General features: G+C 41.0%; 1 protein-coding gene across 3 annotated transcripts in view; it reads left to right on the forward strand.

Annotated features, from left to right (window-relative positions):
- rxfp2l (relaxin family peptide receptor 2, like) overlaps positions 1-23679 on the forward strand; it is a 99933-nt gene that overhangs the window by 58606 nt on the left and 17648 nt on the right. For 2 of the 3 annotated variants that reach the window (XM_072270956.1, XM_072270958.1), the window contains 6 exons: positions 7337-7408; positions 9293-9364; positions 12218-12289; positions 13446-13517; positions 17318-17389; positions 23148-23377. In XM_072270956.1, coding sequence (XP_072127057.1) covers positions 7337-7408; positions 9293-9364; positions 12218-12289; positions 13446-13517; positions 17318-17389; positions 23148-23377 — 590 coding nt within the window. The remainder of the gene's footprint in view (positions 1-7336; positions 7409-9292; positions 9365-12217; positions 12290-13445; positions 13518-17317; positions 17390-23147; positions 23378-23679) is intronic. The other variant, XM_072270957.1, reaches the window with a different exon arrangement.

Here is a 23679-nt window from a genome sequence, read left to right on the forward strand (position 1 = left end):
TGTGCTTCACTTCGATAAGGTCACCTCTCATTCTCCTAAGTTGGAAGGAATAAAGTCCAAGCCTGGCCAACCTCTCCCTATAACTCAGGGCCCTCGATTCCTGGCAAATCCTTTCTGCACTCTTTCCAGTTTAACCATGCCTTTCCTCTAACAGTGTGAACAAATCTGAACACAGTGCTTCAAGTGCAGCCTCACCAATGGCTTATACAATTGCAACGTAATGTCCCAGCTCCTATCCACAATGCCCTGACCGAGAAAAGCTAGAGTGCCATATGCCTTTTTCTCCAGCCTGTCAACCTGTGACACTTCTTTCAAAGAGCTATACACTTGTACTAAGTCCATCTGTTCCGTTATACTCCCTTGTGCCCTATCATTCACAGTACAAGTTCTAGGCTAGTTTGACTTCCCAAATTCATTACCTCACACTTATCTGCATCAAAATTCATTTGCCACTCCTTGGCCCACCTCCCGACCTGTCAAGATCCTCCTGTACTCTACACTATCAACAACACTTCCTAATTTCATGCCATCTGCAAATTTACTGACAATTTGTATTTGTATTTGCATTCAAACTATTTAGATAAATAACCAACTTTTATCGATGCGAGATAGATAGCATACTGACGCACGGAATGACAGTGTGGTACTCCAGCTGCAGCAGAACTGATCACAAAGCACTCCAATGGGTGATTAGGACAGCTCAGCACATTATTGGGACTCAACTACAGGACCTGGAGACAATCTAAAACTCTAGATGCCCACAGTGAACTTGTAACATCATTAAAGACCCATCCCATCCCGGACACTGTTCGATCTCCTGCCATCTGGTAGGAAGTAGAGAAACATCTTAGCTAAGAGAGGAAGACTGAAAAACAACTTCTTCCAGAGGGCTGTTGTGCAGCAGAATAATGCTACACCCTGGGTTGTCAGTGGGCTTTGAGTGCTGTGGATGATTGAAGTCACTTCTTGCATGTAAATATGTGATTTTCTTTATGTTAAGCCATACCACATGTAGTGTAAGTATCTGTTTTCCATGGTCTGGAGTTGCACTGCAATCTCATTGTCTTGAGCAAAGACAGTAAAGATCTGTTCTATTCTAACCAATAACATGGGTCCCAACACTGATCCCTGCATTACACCACTGGTCTCCATTCTGAGAAACAACCTTCATCCATAAGACCAGGGATATAGGAGCAGAATTAGGCCATTTGGCCCATTGAGTCTGCTCCGCCATTTCATCATGGCTGATCCAATCTTCCTTTCAGCCCCAATCTCCTGCTTTCTTCCCGTATTCCTTCATGCCCTGACCAATCAAGAATCTATCAACCTCTGCCTTAAATATACATAAAGGCTTGGCCTCCACAGCTGCCTGTGACAAAAATTTCCACAGATTCACCACTCTTGGGCTAAAGAAATTCCTCCTCATCACAATTCTAACTGGATGCCCCTCTTTTCTGAAGCTGTGTCCTCTGGTCTTAGGCTCTCCCACCATGGGAAGCATCCTTTCCACATCCACTCTATCAAGGCCTTTCACCACTCAATAGGTTTCAATTAGGTCACCCCTCATTCTTCTGAATTCCAGTGAATACAGGCCCAGAGCCATCAAGTGTTCTTCATATGACCAGTCTTTCAATCCTGGGATCATTTTTGTGAACCTCCTTTGAACCCTCTCCAGTTTCAGCACATTCTTTACCCAATTTCCCTCGGGATCAATAAAGTATGTCTATCTATCTATCTATCTAAAATAAGTGGGCAAACTGTTCACAATACTCCAAGTGAGGCCTCACCAGTGCTTTATAAAGTCTCAACATTACATCCTTGCTTTTATATTCTAGGACACTTGAAATGAATGCTACCATTGCATTTGCCTTCCTCACCACAGACTCAACCTGCAAATTAACCTTCAGGGAATCCTGCACAAGCACTCCCAAGTCCCTCTGCTGCTCAGTTTTTGTACTTTCTCTCCATTTAGAAAATAGTCAACACTTTCATTTCTTCTACCAAAGTGCATAACCATACACTTCCTGACACTGTATTCTGTCTGCCATTTCTTTGTCCATTCTCCTAATCTGTCTAAGTCCTTCTGTATCATGTCTACTTCCTCAAAACTACTTGCCCCTCCACCTATCTTCCTATCATCTGCAAACTTTGCAACAAAACCATCAATTCCATCATCCAAATCATTGACATATAACCCCTGTGGAACACCACTAGGCACCTGCTGCCAAACAGAAAAGGCTCCCTTTATTCCCACTCCTTGCTTCCTGTCAATCAGCCACTGTTTATCCATGCTAGAATCTTTCCTGTAATACCATGGGCTCGTAGCTTGTTAAGCAGCCTCATGTAGGGCACCTTGTCAAAGGCCTTCTGAAAATCCAAATACACAACATCAATTGATTCTCCTTTGTCTATCCTGCTGCTTATTTTTTCAAAGAATTCCAACAGATTTGTCAGGCAGGATTTTCCCTTGAGAAAACCATGCTGACTGTGGCCTATTTTATCATGTGCCTCCAAGTACTCTGAGACTTCATCCTTAATGATCGACTCCAATATCTTCCCAATCACAGATGTCAGATTAACTGGCCTATAATTTCCTTTCTTCTTCTCTACCTATATGCGTATCTCTCTCCCTTCTTGAAGAGTGGAGTGATATTTGCAGTTTTCCAGTCTTCCGGAACCATTCCAGAATCTAGTGATTGTTGAAAGATCATTACTAATGCTTCCACAATCTCTTCAGCCACGTCTTTCAGAACTCTGGGGTGTACACCGTCTGGTCCAGGTAGCTTGTCTACCCTCAAACCTTTTAGTTTCCCAACAACCTTCTCTCTAGTTATGGAACTTCACACACTTCATGCCCCCAACACCTGGAACATCCACCATACTGTTAGTGTCTTCCACAGTGAAGACTGACTCAAAATACTTATTCAGTTCACTTGCCATTTCCTTGTACCCTGTTACTACCTCTCCAGCATCATTTCCCAATGGCCCAATATCCGGTCTCGCCTCTCTTTTACACTTTATGTATCTGGAGAAACTTTTCGTATCTTCTTTAATATTATTGGCTGGCATATTTTCATATTCTACCTTTACCTTCTTAATAACTTTCTTAGTTGCCTTCTGCTGGTTTTTAAAAGTTTCCCAAATCTTTAACTTCCCATTAATCTGTGCTCTACTGTATGCTCTCCCCCTTTGGCTTTTATGTTGGCTTTGACTTCTCTTGTTAGCCACGGTTGTGTTATCTTTCCATTAGAATATTTCCTCCTCTTTGGAATGTATATATCCTGTACATTCCAAATTGCTTCCAGAAATTCCAGCCATTGCTGCTGTGCCATCATCCCTGCCAGTGTTCTTTTCCACCAATTCTGGTGAACTTCTCTTTCATGCTTCTGTAATTCTTTTTATTCCACTGTAATAATGATACATATTTGACTTATGCTTCTCCTTCTCAAATGTCAGGGTGAATTTGATCATATTATGATCACTTTTCCTCTCAGGGTTATTTTACCTTAAGCTCACTAATCAATTCTGGTTAATTGCACAACACCCAATCCAGAATAGCTGATCCCCTAGTGGGCTCAACCACAAGATGCTCTAAAAAGCCATCTCGTAGGCTCCTGCAATCCAGCACCAACCTGATTTTCCCAATCTACCTGCATATTGAAGTCCCCAATGACTATTATAACATTGTCCTTTTAGCATGCATTTCCTATCTCCCATTGTAATTTGTAGGCCATATCCTTACTATTGTTTGGGGGTCTGTGTACAACCATCAGTGTCTTTTTAACCCTTGCAGTTCCTTTGCTCTATCCAAATGATTCAACACCTTCTGACCTTATGTTACCTTTTTCTAATGATTTGATTTCATTTTTTTACCAACAGAGCAACACTGCCCCTCTGCCCTCCTGCCTGTCCTTTTGATACAATGTGTATCCTTGGACATTAAGCTCCCAGCTGTAATCTTCTTTCATCCACGATTCCATGATGTCTACAACATCATACCTGTCAATTTGCAACTGTGCTGCAAGTTCATCCACCTTATTCTGTATACTGTGCACATTCAAATATAACACCTTCAGTTCTGTATTCACCCTTTTCATTTCTGTCCACCTGCTACATTGCAACTCATCGTGTTGACTGCAATTTTACCCCATCAACAGTTTCTCCTCACTACATGTCACCTTTGTTTGTAAACCAGCTACCTCATCCTCACCACTATTATCTGTCTTTCCTACGATACTTCTTGAATTGAAATGTGGGCAGCTCAGGACAACACTGCACCATGCTCAACCTTTTGATTCCTAACTTTGTCTGAGGTCTTACCAACATCTGCCTCCACATCCTCTCCACTAACTGTTCTGGCACTCTGGTTCCCATTCCTCTGCAACTCTAGTTTAAACCCCACCGTGCAACATTAACAAACCTTCCCATTAGGATATTAGATCCCCCTCCAGTTCAGGTGCAAACCTTCCGTCCTGTGCAAGTCCCACCTTCCCTGGAAGGTGCCCAATGGTCTAAAACTCTTATGCCCTCCATCCTACACCAACTCCTTAGACACATATTAAACTGTATAATCTTCTTAGTTCTGGCTTCACTAACACGTGGTATGGGTAGCAGTCCTGAGGTCACAAGCCTGGAGGTCCACCACCCTGTACTTCCAACCTCCAAGGAAATTTTGAATCCACCTAAATAGCTCTCCTTTGATTCCAGAGAACCTAACCTTCCAGACCAACCTGTCACGCAGGATCTTGTTGAAAACCTTGCTAAAGTCCAAATAGATAACATCCACGTCCCTACCCTCATTTAATCTTTTGGTTACCTCTTCTAAAAACTCTAAAAGATTCATTTTAGCACAAATTTCCATGCACAAGGCCATGCTGACGCCTCCAAATCAGACTTCATTTACCCAAATGCTGGTAGATCCTGTCCCTCAAAATCCACTCCAGCCTGACTAACCACTCTGATTTGTCATCACTCCTCTTTTTAAATAAACCAACATTAGCCACCTTCCAGTCTTTGGGAATTTTACCAACAGTTAATAATGAAGCAACTATCTCTGCAAGAGCCTTCACAATTTCTTCTTTAGCCTCCCACAAAATCTGAGGATGCACTCTGTCAGGCCCTGGGGATTTATCCACCTTAATGTGCTGTAAGACCGAAAATATCTCCTCTCTGGTAATACAAATAGCTTCTAAAACATCTCCACTTGTTTCCCTTATCTCTTGAATGATCAGGATCTTCTCCTCAGTCTGGTAGGAGGTAATGGCCAACGTTGGCCTGCAGCCAGTGCTGAGAGGATTACAAGGGAGAGACTGAAATCCTTATCTTCACCATTTATGGATGCTATGGATATATCTGTCCGTGACAGTCTTTGTAAGAGTGACCACCTTACCACCTCAGCGAGGGTAAAGGTCTGTCTTCACAGAGAAATCAAGAAATGGCTGAGGACAATAAATTCAGTAAAGGCTTATTGGATCAGGAAACATCCCGTTGTAACAAACAGAGAAACGTCTAGAACTAGCTCCACCTCGAGCCAAATTTATCCAGTACAGCTGTATCATTATCTGATATGGAAAATTGCCCAGAACTGTCCATTCCAAAAAAACATAGGACAAATCCAACCCCACTAACTAACTCCATTAGTCTATTGACAATGATCAGAAAAGTAGATCTTTTCTAGATGGATATCAAGGAGCAAACATTTACCAACTTCCTTAGGGCACATGAAGGTTTGTCTACCTTTAAGTGTACCATGTACAATTTTTGATTTATTGCTGAACCAGATATCACTGTTATTTGGGAGTTGACAGCCTGCAGAAAAAAAGTTTCATTGGTAGCTCCAGCTCTTTTATTTGTCAAGTAAGCAGCAACAAGCCTGCACACTGATTTCTCTACAATTGTTTGGATATCATTTAGAGAATTCAGCACAACATATCATCGCAGTCCTGATCCAAACATCGATCTGAAGCTGAACTCCTTCGGTGAGGGTGACTGCACACAATGACAAGGAAGTTTAACCTACAAAGGAGCCCAAGTAAAATTAAAGTCAGTGAGTGGCAAGGGGAATAGCTATACTGCTATCAGTGGAAAGCTAGGCAGTTGAGGTCACTAGAGGTCAATATTCTTAACACTAAGATACACAGCAGGAGTTCCTTAAGGCAGTATTTTAGTCCCAACCGTCTTTTTTCTCTCTTCTTGCATTATTTGACTATTTTTTAAAAATATAATCCTCATTGTAATTTATGGTACTTTATATATTGCACTGTACTGCTACCCGCAAAACAACAAATATTATGACATATACTCAGGCCCACTTTAGTAGGTGCAGGCGGTACCTAATAACATGGCCACTGAGTGTTTTTCTGTACGCTCATGGTCTTCTGCTGCTGTAGCACACCCTCTTTAAGGTTCAATATGTTGTGCGCTCAGAGATGCTCTTGTGCGCATCTCCAATGTAACGTGTGATTATTTGAGTTACTATCGCCTTCCTATCAGCTTGAACCAGTCTGGCCATTCCTCTCTGGCCTTTCTCATTAACAAGGCATTTTCACCCACCGAACTGCCACCCACTGGATGATTTTTGTTTATCGTACCAATTTCTGTAAACTCTAAAAATTGTTGTGCATGAAGATCCCAGGAGATCAGCAGTTTGTGAGATACCCAAGTGTCGCAATGCTTCCCATAACTTGCCCATAACTTAATAACCCTAATCCATACATCTTTTAGAATGTGGAAGGGAACTGGAGTACCTGAAGGAAATTCGCGTGTTTGCAGGGAGAATGTACAAACTCCTTACAGACACGGGTGGGAACTGAACCCCGATCAATGATCCCTGGTTCTGTAAAGTGTTACACTAACTGCTACACCTTCATGTTGACCTTGAGAAGCCGGTGCTGGTCCCTTACTCAATCTTTTGTGATAAAACACCTGCCCAATGCAGGAAAAATATGACTGTAGTCCAATTCTACATTAGGTGTTATCATATGACCACATTTTATTTCCTCTTTCAATATGATATAGTTGTATACCATGATAATAAATTAAAATGTTTATGTATTTCTGAGAACTGCCCATCCTCACATCCATAACACCCCACTTCCAGCCTTGCAAGAATGCATGAAAAGTAACTACTCTACACCTTAATGCAACATATTCAAAGTACAGTATCCAAGTTCACAGGCCTTCAATAGACAGAACGTCCTCGTGCTTTTAGGATATGAAGGAAACCAAATCAAAAAATGACAAGGGGGAATGAAGTAGGATAAAAGTAGTTTGGTTGGCAGGCATTTCTTCGTACTATGTACCTACTAACCTTCATACTTTGCTTCATTCAAAACAGGGATCTGGAAGGAAATCACATTGTCTCGATTGACAAAGCAACACTTCAAACATGCCTTAAAATAACAGTTTTGTGAGTATGTCTGTGCTCATAGACCCATGTTCAACCATGGGGAGTGGGGGTGGTGCAATTTATTTCCTGTTTTCAGGTAGGAATGTGTCATGGGCTCCTTATGTAGCCTTTAGTTCTCCATCCCTATCATTGCACCATCTTTGAACCAGGAAACGAGCAAAATGTGTTTGAGCTAGAAGCAAGAAGAAGCTACTTTAAGAGGCATTCCAAACAGTGCCTAAAATCATAGAGGCAGATCATAATCCTGAGTTATGTAAAGGAATTTACCTCAATTTTGTTGCTCTGCTGGACACGTTTACACCTCCCACTTCACTTTGGAGCTGAAAATGAATCATTGGCTCTGAAAGACACCTGTCCAAAAAAAGGGGCAAAAAGACCATAGCTGCTTCTTCCACACCCTTTCCTCTCATCCTTTTCTTTGCAACTCTGTTGCATAGCCCTAAAGAAATTCTCGATATTCCACCAGACCTGCTGGTGAATTGGTTTATTACTGTCATATGTTCCCAGGTATCGCATGCTATCCAGTCAGATCTTTTCATCATCTCAGTGCAATGAAGTAGTGTTTGAATCTTCTCTTCAGGAGTTCAATGAGACCCTCTCTCACTGCTCTGCCTCTGTGATCTTCTGCCCTCTGATTCTTCAACCATGTACTCACCCAGACTTGCTACCACAGCCGCATATTCTTCCTAGGAACTTGAACCTTTTCTCATCTCCCCCCGGGGCCCCCCGCTTCCCTTTCTCCTATGATCCATTTTCTCCTTCTATCAGATACCTTCCTCCCCAGCCCTTTACCTTTCCTACCCACCTGGCTTACCTATCACCTTCTAGATATCCTCCTTCCACTCTCCCCACCTCTTCATTCTGATACCGTCCCTCTTCCTTTCCAGTCCTGAAGGGTCTTGGCCTGATAGGTCAACTGTTTGTTCCTTTTTGTGTGTGCTGTCTGACCTGCTGAAATCCTCCAGCTTTTAGTGTATGTTGTTAAAGAATAAATTGTTACCGGGAAAATGCAGTGCAGGAAGACAATGAGGGGGAGTCATAACAAGGTAGATTGTTTGGTCAAGAGACATCTTATTGCACTAGAGGAATATTCATTAGTCTTATTACAGCAGGATTGAAGCTGTCCTTGATGCTGGTGGTATACGCTTACGTGGTTTCAGGCTTTTTTTTTCACTTCTGTCCAATGGCAGAGAAGAGAGAATGTCTGGGGGGTGTGGGGTCTCTGATTATGTTAGCTGCTTTACAGCTGCGGCGTGAAGTATAGACAGGGTCTATGAAGAGGACCTTCGTTTCTGTTGTGTGCTGATTTTTGCAGTCATGGGTGGAGTAGTTGCCATATTAAGCCAAGATGCATCCAGATAGGTGCTTTCAGTTGTGCACACCTAGAAATTTGAGGCTTTCAACTTTCTGAACTTCAACACCATTGAGGTAAACACTGCTCACTTTCCTGTAGTCTTTGTCCAGCAATTTTGTTTTGCTGACATTGAGGGAAAGGTTGTTGACATGAGACCATGCCACTAGGCTCTCCATCTCCTCCCTGTATTCCAACTGGTCGTTATTTTCAATTCACCCCTCCATGGTGGTGTCAACTACAAACTTGCGGATGGAGTTAGAGCAGAATCCGGCCACACAGTCATGAGTTGAGTAGGGGGCACGCAGCCTTGTGGGGCACCAGAGTTGGGGATAATTGTGGTGGAAGTTTTACTGACGACCTTTACCAACTGAAATCTGATCCTTACTGCTGGTGGTCTGTTGGTGAGGAAGCCCATTTGCAAAGAGTGGTGTTGAGTCCCAGTGGTAGGCAATAGAAATCCTAGGCATATACTTTAATTTAAAATGACAGCTTCAGTCAGTGTCTGTACAATTAACCTTTTTGTTCTAAAGGATTCTCCGCAACAATGAAATCAGACATGTGAATGAAGATCTGTTCACAGAATCTTCAGGAATAAAAGAACTGTAAGAATCTTTTTCTTCAAACATGTTTAGTATAGATTCTCAAGCTTTTTCTTTCATTTTAACAATTTACATGTACTCAAATAAAATTAAATAATTGTCCTGATGGAGCCCTGATGAAGGGTTTCGGCCTGAAATGTCGACTGTTTATTCTTCTCCACTGCCCAATCTGTGGAGTTCCTCTAGGATTTTGCATGTGTGTTACTCTGGATTCCCAGCATCTGCAGAATCTCTTGTGGCTGGGCTGAGTGGTTCTCCAACCTTGGCCATCCACTTGCAAGTGATTCATAACCATATAAGGAGACATCATCAGTGCACTACTCACTTGTGGTTTGTCCTCCAAATGCTTGACTATTATATACTTAACAATCAGTTGATTGGTTGTGTAACCTCATATGGTGACGAAATGTTTGCAAATGGATTGGCAAGGTTGAAAATCAACGCAGCCCAACCGTCACCCAATTTCTTGTGTTTGTAATAATTACCATTCCTTTGTACCATTCCAAATTGTGCCTAAATAAACGGAAATGCAGAATAAAAACTAGATGTGAAGTTTAGGCATAAATTTGGTTTCTAAACTTTGGTTGGTTGGTAAAGTTGGTTTCCTGATGTCAACATCTCTGAAGATCTATCCTGGGTCCAACGTATTGACGCAATTACAAAGAAGGCATGGCAGTATTAGGAATTTGAGGGGACTTGGTATGCTACCAAAGATCTGCGCAAATTTCTACAGATGTAACGTGGAGAACATTCTAACTGGAGGGGCCACTGCACAGGATCAAAAAAAGCTGCAGAAAACCGCTGCCAGCTTCATCATGGACATTTGCCTCCCCAGCATCGGGAGCATCTTCAATAGCTGATGCCTCAAAAAGGCTTCTTCCATCTTTATGGACTCAGCTCATGCCCTCTTCGCACTGCTACCTTCGAGGAGGAGATCCATGAGTCTGAAGACACAATCAACATTTCAGGGACGGCTTCTTCCCTTCCGCCATCTAGTTTCTGAATGGACATGAACATTATTTCACTTTCTTTGCTCTACTTCCTTAATTTAATTTTCTATTACAGTATATATTTCTTATTGTAATATATAGTTTTTATTATTATGTATCACAATGTACTGCAAAACAATAAAGTTCATGACATAAGCCAGTGATATTAAAGATGATTCTGAAGAAATGGTTGGTGTTCCAAATGATAGAAGCAATGGTAGAAGCAACGGATGTGCAGAATCAGAAGAAAAGAGAAATGGAAAGAGAGGCAGCAACAACCAAAGCCCAATCTGCCATCTGGAACTACCTGTCCTGAATGCGGAAGAACTTTCAAATCCAAGATTGGACTCATAAGCCACTTGAGAGCCCATAAGTAGATCAACAGAACGAGGACCGTCATCCTCGACCTCGAGGGATAGCCACGACGACGAGAAGCAATGGACAGCAGTCAAATAGTTCATTTCTATTTTTTAATTAGTACATTTCCGTGCTGTAATTGTTATATGATTATATGGTTATAAAAGCAACAGTTCCAAAGTCTATACTTAGTCCTAGGTGCATAAGGAAGTGGGTATAAAAGCAACTATTCTCACATGGACACAAGGGATTCTGCAGATGCTAGAAATAGTGAGCAACACACACACAACTCAGCAGATCAACAACATCTATGGAGGGAATATGCAATTGACATTTTGGGCCGAGATCCTTAATCCAATCTTCTCACGTGAATTTTTTGAGATTTATGTTAATGCCAATGTAATAATTTTTGAGATTTATGTTATGCCAATGTAATAATTTAACTTCCCTCCACTGTTTAGTCTTCTTAGGTTCTTGCACTACGTCTTGGCTTCAGGTTATTGCCTGATCAGTTCTCTGATATTTCAGTCTCCTATTGGTAACCCTTCTTTACTGTGTGCGTGTGTGTGTGTGTGTGTGTGTGTGTGTGAGAATGTGTGTGTTTAAAGTAAATTTATTATTGAAATATACGACCCTGAGATTCATTTTCTTGTAAGCATTCACAACAGACACAAAGAAATACAACAGAATTAATTGGAAACTACACACAGACAATGTTGGACAACACCCAATGTGCATAAGAAGACAAACTGTACAATCACAAATAAATAAATAAATTATATATATATACAGCACATAGTTCATAGTACTACATACTTCATAGTCATAGGACACTGTGACGCAGAAACAGGCCCTTCAGTCCATCTAGTCGTTGCCAAACTATCATTCTACCTAGACGCATTGACCTGCACCCAGACCATAGCACTCCATACCCCTCCCTTTCAAGTATTTATCCAAATTTCTCTTAAATGCTAAAATCAAACTGGTACTCACCACTTCCTCTGGCAGTTCATTCCACACCTCACCACCCTCTAAGTGAAGAGGTTCCCCCTAAAGTTCCCTTTAAACATTTCACTTCTCACCTTTATCCATGATGTCTAGTTCTAGTCTCACTCAACCTCCATAGAAAGTTTAGTTTTAATAATATCATCATTTTGATCCTTTTCAATACCACCTGACTTGGACAGATCACTAACACTTTAGCCAACTTTGCCAATTGCTAAAGAAGTTCCTCTCCTGGCTCTACTGTAAATAAAATGGTGAGTCCTGACTTTCCATAGATCCTCCTGCTAATGCTTCTTCAACCTGTTGCTATGGGTAACTCCTCTGAGGACCCCTCTGAATGGGTGTTCAAAGCAAGTGTCCCATTGAGGGAGGGATCCAATACTTTTGGTTTCTAGTTTTGTGCTCACATTCTGCTTCACTGCAGAAGCAATCTCATACATTTCAGTGTCTATGTATTTTGCGCAAAACCTAATTATTTACAAGAATTGTCTTTTCTGTTTTCAAGTGACCTGTCTTCAAATCTGATTAAAGAGTTGCCACGTTCAGCATTCAGAGGCCTTAAACAGCTGAAACAGATGTAAGCTACCAAATTTCTCAATTCCTTTTCTAAATCTTAGACAGATTTTGACCTTTCCATTCTTAAAGAGGTGAGATAGTTTGAACCAAGGATAGGCCATTTGGCCTATCAAGCCTCTTCATTCACAGGACTATTATTTCATTAAGTAATCTATTTTTTAGAGTTTTACCTTGATAGTGATGCCTATATTATGTGACTTATTGAAAATGTAAAATAAAATAGTATAGTGAAAGGAAAGAGTAACAAGGCATTCTGAAGATGCTGGAAATCCAGAGCAACACACACCAGATGCTGGAGGAACTCGGCAGATCAGGCAGCATCTAGGGAGAGGAATTAACAGTCAATTTTTCAGGCAAGACCTTTCATTATCACTGGAAAGGAAGAGGGAAGAAGCCAGAATAAGAAGATGAGGGGAGGGGAAGGAGTACCAGCTGGGAGGTGACAGGTGAGGGAGAAGATGCATGGGTAGCTGGGGGGTGGGGAATGAAGTGAGAAGCTGGGAAGTGATAGGTGGAACAGGTAAAGGGATGAAGAAAAAGAAATCTGATGGGAGAAGAGAGTGGACCATGAGGAAAATGGAAGGAGGAGGGGCACCTGAGGGAATTATTAGACATGTGAGGAGAAGAAAAAGCGTAAGAAGGAAGCTAGAATGGGGAATGGAAGAAGAGAGAAGGGGAGGGGGAGGAATTAACAGTTGTTAGAGAAGTTGATGTTCATGCCATCAGGTTGGAGACTTCTCAGACAGAATATGAGATGTCGCTCCTCCAACAATCCAGGACCCTGCAACAAGGCCAGCATTTAATGCCCTGGTACATTATTCAATGTTGAAGCAGTTTGGTATGAAACTGTTTGATCAAAGAGAACTGTTGGGATGAGCCCATGCAAACTTTCTTAACTGATTGGATGCTTGACAAGACAAAGATGGGTCTCAGCTGTGAAAAAAACACACTAAATATCTTGTCACTGAAGGCAGCCTACACCCTTAAGGCTCCTTGCGAAAATGAAAGAAAATACTTGCAGAGTGAAAAATAAGGATGAAATGAAATGTTTATAGAATGGAAACTCGCTGGAATTTTAAGGCTAAGTACTTACAGAACTATTTTGGAAACTTTGTATACTTGATGCAAACTAGCAAATATTTTCTGGTGTTTTCCAGGAATTTATCAAATAATCCTATAAACCATTTTCATGTGGATCAGTTTGATGACCTTATATCTCTCACATCACTGTGAGTAAGGTTTATTTTATTTTGCTTATTGGTAAAATATGTGTGTTTTCTAGATTTTCAGTCTTTTTTTCATTGTAGTCAACCAAAACCAAACTCACCGCTGGCAGGTAAAATTACCTACACGTTAATGGTGCTGAACAAGGTCAGAACTTCAAGTTTATAAATAAATATTGTTGGATTTTATCTCAGCCTTTTTCCACTTGTGAGTAGTCTGTAATTAGGTGCAATGAATCCTCTTTACAAATTGTTTGTTTCTCCCGAGGCAACTGTAATTAATTCTTCCCTCTTCTTATGCAGTGGCTTAAGAAGGAATCAGAAAGATGAAAATGGGTCATGTGATAGGTCAGACAGAGAAGATTAAGGCAAATCCAAAGAGATTTTATAACTACTTGAAATGACTTACCTGGGGTAATAGTGAAAGCAGGCAGTTTGATGGATCACAATTGACTTCATAGCAGAAAGCAAAGAATGATGGTGGAAGGTTGTCTTTGAGACTGAAGGCCTGTGATTGCTGGTGTTCCCCAATGGCTGGTGCTAGATTATTTGCTATTTGTCAGCTCTATCAAGGATTTGGATGAGAAAATACAAGGCAAGATTAGTATGCTTGCAGAAGATACTAAAATAGTTGGTGTTGTAGACAGGGAGGATGGTTGTCAGGAATTACAAAGGGATCTTAATTACTGGTTAAGTTGGTCAAGGAATGACAATTTGGGTAAGTGTGAGGTGTTTCAGTTTGAGAAGACTTTCACAGTGAATGGTAGGACCCTGAGGAATGTTGTAGAACAAAAGGACCTAGTTTGCTGAGAGTGGCAAACTAGGTAGACAAGGTGGTGAAAATGGCTTTTAATTCACTGAGTACAGAAGTTGGGATATTATGTTGCCCTTGTACATAACTTTGTACACAACTCCTCAGTCTACATATAGCACAGTGCAACTGGAACTGGACTTCCTAATGAACAGACCTCAGATAGTCAAGTTGCACAACCGCTTCTCTTTCCCCATCATCCTCAATACAGGTGCTCCCCAGGGCTGTGCACTGAGCCCATTGCTGTACACTCCGCACACACATGCAAACACCTGAGTAATCACGTTGTCAAGTTCGCCGATGACACAGTAGCGGCGGGGCTCATCACCAACGACGATGAGACGGCCTCCAGACGAGGAGGAAGTGCTTGAGGCCTGGTGCCAGGCAAATAACCTCTTCCCCAATGTCAACAAGACAAAGGAGATGATTATCGACTTCAGGAGAACTTGCACCACTCACTCCCCTCTTCACATCGGTGACATAGCAGTGGAGACTGTGAGCAGATCCAAACTCTGGGGAGTGCGCATCTCTCACAAACTCTCATGGTCCCAGAACAGATCCTACACAATCACCAATGTCTCTACCTTCTGAGGAGGCTGAAGAGATGGTCTCTGCACACCTATACTCGCATCCTAATATAGATGTGCGGTAAAGGGTATCCTAGCGTGCTGTATCACTGCATGGTATGGAAACTGCACCGAGACAGACAGGAAGGCTCTACAACGGGTAGTTAAAACTGCCCAGTGCAACTACCCGCCATCAAGGACATATACACAGAAAGGCCAGTAACATCTTGAAGGATCACACCCACCCTGCTCATGGACTGCTTGTCCCACTCCCTTCAGGGAGGAGGCTATGTAGCATGCATGCCAGGACTATCAGACTCAAAAACAGTTACTTTCCCCAAGCAGCAAGGCTGATCAACACCTCCACCCACTAACCCACCCGCCCACACCCTGCACCACCACTACTTTATCATTTCCTGTCAGAGTCACCTTATGTACAGACACTCTTGTGCCCAGTGTCACAATATGGACATTCAATCAATCTATGAATGTATGTAAGCTATCTTAAGTATTTATATTTATTGTATTTTTTATTTGTGTTCTTTATCTTATTGTGTTTATTTCTGTGCTGCATCTGATCCAGAGTAACAATTATTTTGTGCTCCTTTACACTTGTGTACGGGAAATGACATTAAACTATCTTGAATCTTGATGAGATTGCACTTGCAATAATGTGTTCAATTTTGGTCACCCTGTTATGGGAAGGCTGTCATTAAGCTAGAAAGAGTGCAGAAGAGGTTTATAAGAATGTTGCCAGGGATTCCGGGGACTGAGTTATGGAGAGAAACTGGGCAAGCTAGGACTTTTTTTGATTGGGACACTGAGGAATGAGAGTGATCTAACAGAGGTGTACCAAATCATGGGGTCTAAGATAGGGTCAATGCACACAGTCTTTTTCTCAGGGTTGGAGAGTCAAGAACTAGCGGGCATAGGCTTAAGGTGAGAGTGGAAAGAATTAATAGACACCTGAGCGGTAACTTTATCACCCAGTGTGAGCTGCCAGAGGAAGTGGATGAGTCAGGTATGTGAGCAACAGTTAAAAGTCACTACAACAGGTACATAGATAGGAAAGGTTTAGAGGGATATGGGCCAAAGCTGGGCAAGTAGGACTAGGTTGGTGGGAATTTTGGTCGGCATGAACCAGTTGGACCAAAGGGCCTGTTTCCTTGCTGTGTATCTCTATTTAGTTGATTTTCTCTGTTATTTTAATGTTCCATTTAATAGCCTTTGATCAAATGCCATTTGTCAGTCCATTATAAATAAAATGCATGGCATTTCATCATCGCCTCTTTCTCCAAAAAAAACTAAATGGACTTGTCAAAATTAAGCATCATCTGAAAACTGAGAAGGAATTTTGGAGCCATCGAACTTCACGGCACATAAGGAGATTATCTGGGCTGATATACCTCTGTCTGAAAGAGCCAACAACAACTCCCTTCCTACCTTTCCTTTTACCTTTTTAGCAATCTTTACTTCAACTATCATCTACTTCTCGTTCAAATGTCAGGAAATTTAGAGATGATGCAAAATCAGGACAATGGAGATGATTTAGCAGTAAATGATACTAATAAAATGCAAAATAACAAGGGGGCACAAAATGAGAACAAGGCAAAGCAACAAGGTAACTGAAGACTAGGAGAAACTGGTTGAGTCTGGCTTGTTTGCATGAGTGAAGAAGGATTGGATGAGAGCTGGGTTTAAATAGGCTGCAGGCAATGATTAGGAAACTCGTGGCAAGTGACTCCTGATAGCTGGGTGGAAACTGGGAGGTGACTACCCCTGCACACTTGACATCAAAATGAGCAATGAATTCTAGTTCTGCATTGCAAGCTTCAAAAAATAATTCTAAATGAGTAATTACAGTATATTATTTAGGACAGCAGTATAGACATTAATTACTGACTGACTAACCATTGGGAATAGGTTTTGTCATCTTAGTTGATCAAATATTGAGCAGCTCTATTGACTTTCATGTTAACCTGTGTGTATATATTTTTCTGTAATTCCTACTTATTAAACCATTTCATTTCAAAGATTTGAATGCACTTCTCTCATTCCCATACTCATGACTGTTTATTTTATTCAGAGATACAGCACGGTAACTGGGCCTTTCGGCTCAGTGAGCCCACACTTCCAAATTACACTCATGTGACCAATTAACCTTCCAACCCGTACGTCTTTGGAATGTGGGAGGAAACCAGATCATCAGGAGGAAACGCCCATGGTCACAGGGAGAACGTACAAACTCCTTACAGATTGCAGCGGAACTGAACCAGTGTTGCTGGTGCTGTAATAGTGTTACGCTAACCACTGTGCTTCTGTTATCCACATTAAGTTTATATCATGGAAAAGAGAATCATCTAAGTCAAAGCTTTTAAAGATCTATGTCAGATTTTATGATCAACAGTTCCACACTTTTTATTTTTCAGAGTACTGGATGGTATCAACATTTTGAACATTCAGACCCGAATGTTTGTGAACTTGAAGGAGCTCTCATACATGTAGGTAACATCCTTGCAATAGAAATAGTTCTGGAGAGATAACACAAATAAGGAACAGTATTTAGTAGCTCTGGTAAAACATGTCACAGTTGCTATTGCTAATCAATTGGAGTTTATTAATCTATTTTGCACGTCTGATAACCTGTTGTATAAATTCGATTTATAACAGTTTTGGTTCTGCCATGTAGCACTAAACTTGGTAAGTTTGACAGTCTTAAGAATGGGTATTAAAATGAGAACTTTGAAACAAGCCCTTCAGCCTAAATGGTCCACAACAGGTATTCGTACTCTTCGTGTCCTTTCTTACAGTATATTTTATCTAACTCGATGGATAAAATAGCATAGGCTGGTGAGTAGATGGAATGAGCTGCCAGAGGAAGTGACTGAGGCAGGTACAATAGGATCATTCAAGAAGCATCTGGATTGGTATATGGAGGGGATGGAGCTCAGAGAGATATGGGCCAAATGCAGGAAATTAGGACTGGCTGGATTGGCACCACAGTCAGCATGGACTCATTGGACCTTAGACCTCTAATCTGTACTGTATTGCTTTAGGACATTTTCCTTGACCCCTAATCAATGTCCCCTATTTACTCCCTCAGAAATAATTGAATTAATTGGCATCTATTTCAGGGAATATTCTCATACAGAATGGTTTTTCTCAGTCATTTCCTTCCATGAAGTATTTAAGTATAAAAACTATCAACTCAGTAGATACCTTAAATTGGCTTAATAATCTTTAGGCTATATGTTTCCCAAAGGTAATTGTGTACCTTAAGGATCTACCCGGTCATTTCCACAGAGATCCATAATATGGTGTATCTGACTCTTTGAAAAAGATGCACCTGTTAGCTGCCAGATGGGGCACAGTTATAAATAAGCTGGTCTGTCTTGGAAATGTATAATATTTATGGTTGCTTCTCATTAATCCCTGAAGCAATCATCTGAACACACATGCCAGTGAGGTCTGCTTCCCTTTAGAACATTTTGGATTATTTAAGTGAAAATATCGCTGTTGCAAATATATAACATGCCCTGTTAGTCATTAACCCAGCTCATAAATCTATCCGGGGACAATCCATCAGCATTTAGCACTTGGCTTGTGTGAGTGTCCATGTTACTATACAGTAACTAAGCTAATGTTCGAACGGTATGTCTTCGCGGTTTACCTTGTCCAGCCTCTGATTCTAAAGCAAGCATAGCTTTCTCTGTGTTCTTTTATTGTTCTGCCACTGACATATGTTATTAATGTCTGTTCTGTAATCCAATTTTGATTTTTAAAACTGATAAATGCACTCCCTTAGAGACTCAATAGATGAAACTAATTTCCTACTCCAAATCAGTACAGCGCTGAAAATACTAGGATACTGAAATAAAATTTAAAAGAATTAGATACTGTACACTCAGCAGATTAGGCAGATTAGGCATCATTTATGGACAGTAAAACTAAGTTAATATTTGAGCTTAGTGAACTTTCTTCTGAGCACTTCCAGCAGTTTCCATTTTATTGCAATTACAATTAAGTTTAAGACCATAAGGCACAGGAGTAGAAATGGACTATTCTTCTCTGAATAGGACAGAATAGTTATTCATTAGTTTTATTAACTTTATTTGTCACGTGTATATCTGAACATTGAAACATACAGTAAAGTTCGTCATTTGCATCAACAACCAACACAGTCCAAGGATGTGCTGAGGTCGGCCCATGAGTGACACTTCACTTCCAGTGCCAACACAGCATGCCCTCAACTTACTAACCCTAACCCGTGCATCTTTGGAATGTGGGAGGAAACCAGACCAGCCAGAGGAAGCGGGTGCGATTTTGGGGAGAATGAACAAACTCCTTACAAAAAGGTGTGGAATTGAACCCGGTTCCCTGGTGCTGTAATAGCATTACGCTAACTGCTAAGCTACCATACTACCCTTCCATTCCATTTCTAACTCACTATTGTCTAGGCCAGTACTGGACCTCAAGATAGTATTTGTAGGATATCTAAGGGATGGCTTTTTAGAATAGCTTATTGTTGAGCCCGCTAGGGGTTTGGCCGTGCTGGATTGGGTGTTGTGCAGTGATCCAGCAGGGTAGACAAAGGAGATGCAGTAATTGTGATGTACTTGGATTTTCAGAAGGCCTTTGACAAGGTGCTGCACATGAGGCTGCTTAGCAAGATAAGAGCCCATGGAATTACAGGGAGGTTACTAGTATTGGCTGATCAGCAGAAAACAGAGAGTGGGAATAAAGGGATCCTATTCTGGCTGGCTGCCCATTACCAGTAAAGTTCTACAGGGGTCGGTGTTGGGACCGCTGCTTTTTACAATGTATGTCAATGATTTGGACTATGGGATTAATGGATTTGTGGATAAATTTGCTGATGATACAAAGATATGTGGAGGAGAGGGTAGTGTTGAGGCAGCAGAGAGCCTACAGAGGGACTTAGATGGTTTAGGGAAATGGGCAAAGAAGCGGCAAATGAAATAAAATGTTGAAAAGTGTTATGGTCATGCAATTTGGTGGAAGAAGTAAATGGGCAGACTATTATGAGACTACTGCAGAAATAATAGGGTCTATTAAGAGACTCTGGATAGGTACATGGAGCTTAGAAAAATAGAGGGCTTTTGGTAACCCTAGGTAATTTCTAAACTAAGTACATGTTCAGCACAGCATTGTGGGCCAAAGGACCTGTATTGTGCTTTAGGTTTTCCATGTTTCTACTTAGATGGGGAGAGAATTCAAAATGCAGAAGTGCAAAGGGACTTGGGAGTCCTTGTACAAGATACCCTAAAGGTTAACCTTCAGGTTGAGTTGGTGGTGAAGAAGGCGAATGCAATGTTGGCATTCGTTTCTAGAGGTATAGAATATAAGAGCAGGGATGTGATGTTGAGGCTCTATAAGGCACTCATGAGACCACACTTGGAGTATTGTGTGCAGTTTGGGGTTCCTTATTTTAGAAAGGATATACTGACATTGGAGAAGGTCCAGAGAAGATTCACGAGAATGATTCCAGGAATGAAAGGGTTACCGTATGAGGAACATCTGGCAGCTCTTGGGCTGTATTCCCTGGAGTTCAGGAAAATGAGGGGGGATCTCATAGAAACGGTCTGAATGTTAAAAGGCCTGAACAGATTAGATATGGCAAAGTTATTTCCCATGGTAGGGAAGTCTAGGACAAGAGGGCACGACTTCAGGATTGAAGGATGTCCACTTAGAACAGAGATGCGGAGAAACTACTTTAGTCAAGAGGGTGGTAAATCTGTGGAATTTGTTGTCACAAGTGGCTGTGGAGGCCAAGTCATTGGGTGTATTTAAAGCAGAGATAGACAGGTTCTTGATTATCCAGGACATCAAAGGGTATGGAGAGAAGGCAGGGGAGTGGGGATGATTGGAAGAATTGGATCAGCCCATGATTGAATGGCAGAGCAAACTCAATGGGCCAAATGGCCTACTTCTGCTCCTATATCTTACGGTCTTATGGTCTTATAACCTGAACTTTAATTTGACCAGTTTTCCAAATATAGTGGTTTAAGGACCAAATCCGGTGATGGATATTCTTCAACCAATGACTTGCCTCCTGACTCTTTCCAGCATCAGCAAGACATGGAATAATTCTGTCATCTTCACTTATTTGGAGGAATACAGTTCAGGACCATCCTGAGTAAAAAGCAGCCTACCTATTTGATGGCCATGCACTCTCTCATCACCAACGACGACGAGACGGCCAACAAACAGGAGGTGAAAGAGCTCGAGGCCTGGTGCCAGGCAAATAACCTCTTCCTCAATGTCAACAAGACAAAGGAGATGGTTATCGATTTCAGGAGAACTCGCACCACTCACACCCCGCCTTTACATTGGCAGCAGAGCAGTGGAAACTGCGAGCAGTTTTAAACTCCTGGACGCGCACATCTTGTACAACCTCTCATGTCCCAGAACAATCCACAGTCAAGACAGCTCGCCAACACTTCTGCTTTCTGGGGAGACTGAAGAGAGCTGGACTATGCATATCCATACTCACGACCTTCTACTGTTGAAAGCATCCTCACATGGTTCACTGCATGTTATGGAAACTGCGCTGTGCTGGACAGGGCAGGCCCTACTGTGGGTAGTTAAAACTGCCCAATGCACCACGGGCACCAGCCTACCCACTGTTAAGAACATATATTCAGAACGGTGCTGGAAAATGGCCAGCAATATCAAAGGCTCCCACCCACCCTGCTTATGGACTGTGTGTCTCACTCCCATCAGGCTGCACAGAAACCACGCTAGGACCACTAGACTCAAAAGTAGTTACCTTCCCTAAACCGTCAGGGTGATCAACACCTTCACACAATAACCCACCCCAAAGGTCCCCACCACCACTACATATACATTACCTAAAGTCATTTTATGTATATACAATCAGTCTATGTATATAACAATTACTTCTACGTTGTGTTTTATAGGATTGTTTTTGTATTTATAATAACATAAGACATAGGAGCAGAAATAGGCTATTCAGCCCATCGAGTCTGTTCCACTATTTGATCATGGCTGATTTGTTTTCCCTCTCTACCCCATTCTCCTGCCATCTCCCAGTAACCTTTGATGCCCTTCCTAATCAAGAACCTGTCAACTCCACAGTGTCTTGGCCGCCACAGCTGTCTGTGGCAATGAATATAATAATATACTTTTGTGTTATTTATGCTGCATTTACACTTATTTACTGAAAAATACAAATAAACAATTTGGAATCCTGAATCTTAAATCTCCCCCAGTATTAAGTATAATTCATAAGATGTACTGCAGCAAACCCTAAAGGGATCTTCAAAACCCGCCAGTTCTGCAACCTACAATAATATGCAGTCTGTATTGGATCAAGAACATTGCTCATCCCTGCATTCAAAATTAGAGACAGGGAATACACGTTGCCAGACCACAAAATTAAGATAAGTGCAGTGCCATATGCTCCAGCAGGGTTTGGGATATAATATCCTCGCAGAGCTGATATCATTAGAACTAGTTAGTTTAGTTACAGTGTCGTATAACAGAAGCAAAGATCAAATCAGTGAAATATGAAATAAGTTTCAAATAAAATGTTTTTAAAGGAGAAAATTGTGTAAAATCTGCAGAATAAATTAATACCTTATATAAAGTGTGCTAAATTGCAGAAATTGTCCTAACTGAGGTTTGCAACAGGTTGTCATTACAAATTTATTACATTATTATTGGGTTCCAGCATTTTAAGAATATTTCTTCTCTTCCATTCTTCTAACTTTTAGCACTTAAACAGTGCTAATGCTTTCTAGTACATGACTCAAATCATCATTATATTTTTACAAGCATGAAAAATGAGCCTTAGCAGACTTTTTGTCTGGAGTAGGCATGATAATGAGCTAATTTTGACCATAACCTTTTCTGAGATTCAGTGTAAAATAATTTCTAACAAGTTCCACAGTCTGATTTAATAAATTTATTGAATACATTATTCTTGGGCCCAGATCTTGTAACACACCTCATTTACTTACTAATTATTTATTTTTGTACTTGCACAGTTGTCTTCTTTTGCATATTAGTCGTGTGGTTTTTCATCGATTCTTTTGTGTTTCTCAGTATCTACTGTAAGTTGCCCATAAGAAAATGAGTCTTGGGGTAGTATATGGTGGCAAATACGTATTTTGATAATAAATCTATTTTGAACTTTGAACTTTTTATGCAAAAGGAGTGTATAGGAAGCATTTGCATCATACCACAAATGTTCTAATACTTCATTTTAAACTTTGCTAGATACTTTAAGAAGTTTGAATATTGCAAATATTCTCCACACGTCCGGAGCTGCAAACCAAACACAGATGGAATCTCATCCTTTGAAAACCTGTTAGCCGGCACCGTTCTACGAATCTTTGTGTGGTTTGTGGCATTCATCATTTGCCTTGGGAACCTCTTTGTTATCTGCATGAGGTCGTTCATTAAAACAGAAAACAGAGTGCACGCCCTTTCTATTAAATCACTCTGCTGTAAGTGCTGCTGATCGACCTGTTCTATAAATGACAATAATAAACCATTTCAATGTGATTCAAATGGCACAACACAAGTAGCTGGAAACTGCCTGACTTTGTGATATAGTTAATAAGTATCAGTAGTCAATTCTAATATAAAGCCAATATAAAATTAGTAGTTTAATGCCACTAGGATTCAATAAGCAATAACAAACTATGTTGGAAATTCAGCATGCAAGAGACCAGGTTCCATGTGATTATGTGAATTCCAAAGACAAAGAAATATTGGCTCAGAATTCCATTTTTTCCTGGAAAACACT

The sequence above is a fragment of the Mobula birostris genome, chromosome 10 (genome assembly GCF_030028105.1).
Source record: "Mobula birostris isolate sMobBir1 chromosome 10, sMobBir1.hap1, whole genome shotgun sequence".
Lineage (NCBI taxonomy): Eukaryota > Metazoa > Chordata > Chondrichthyes > Myliobatiformes > Myliobatidae > Mobula > Mobula birostris.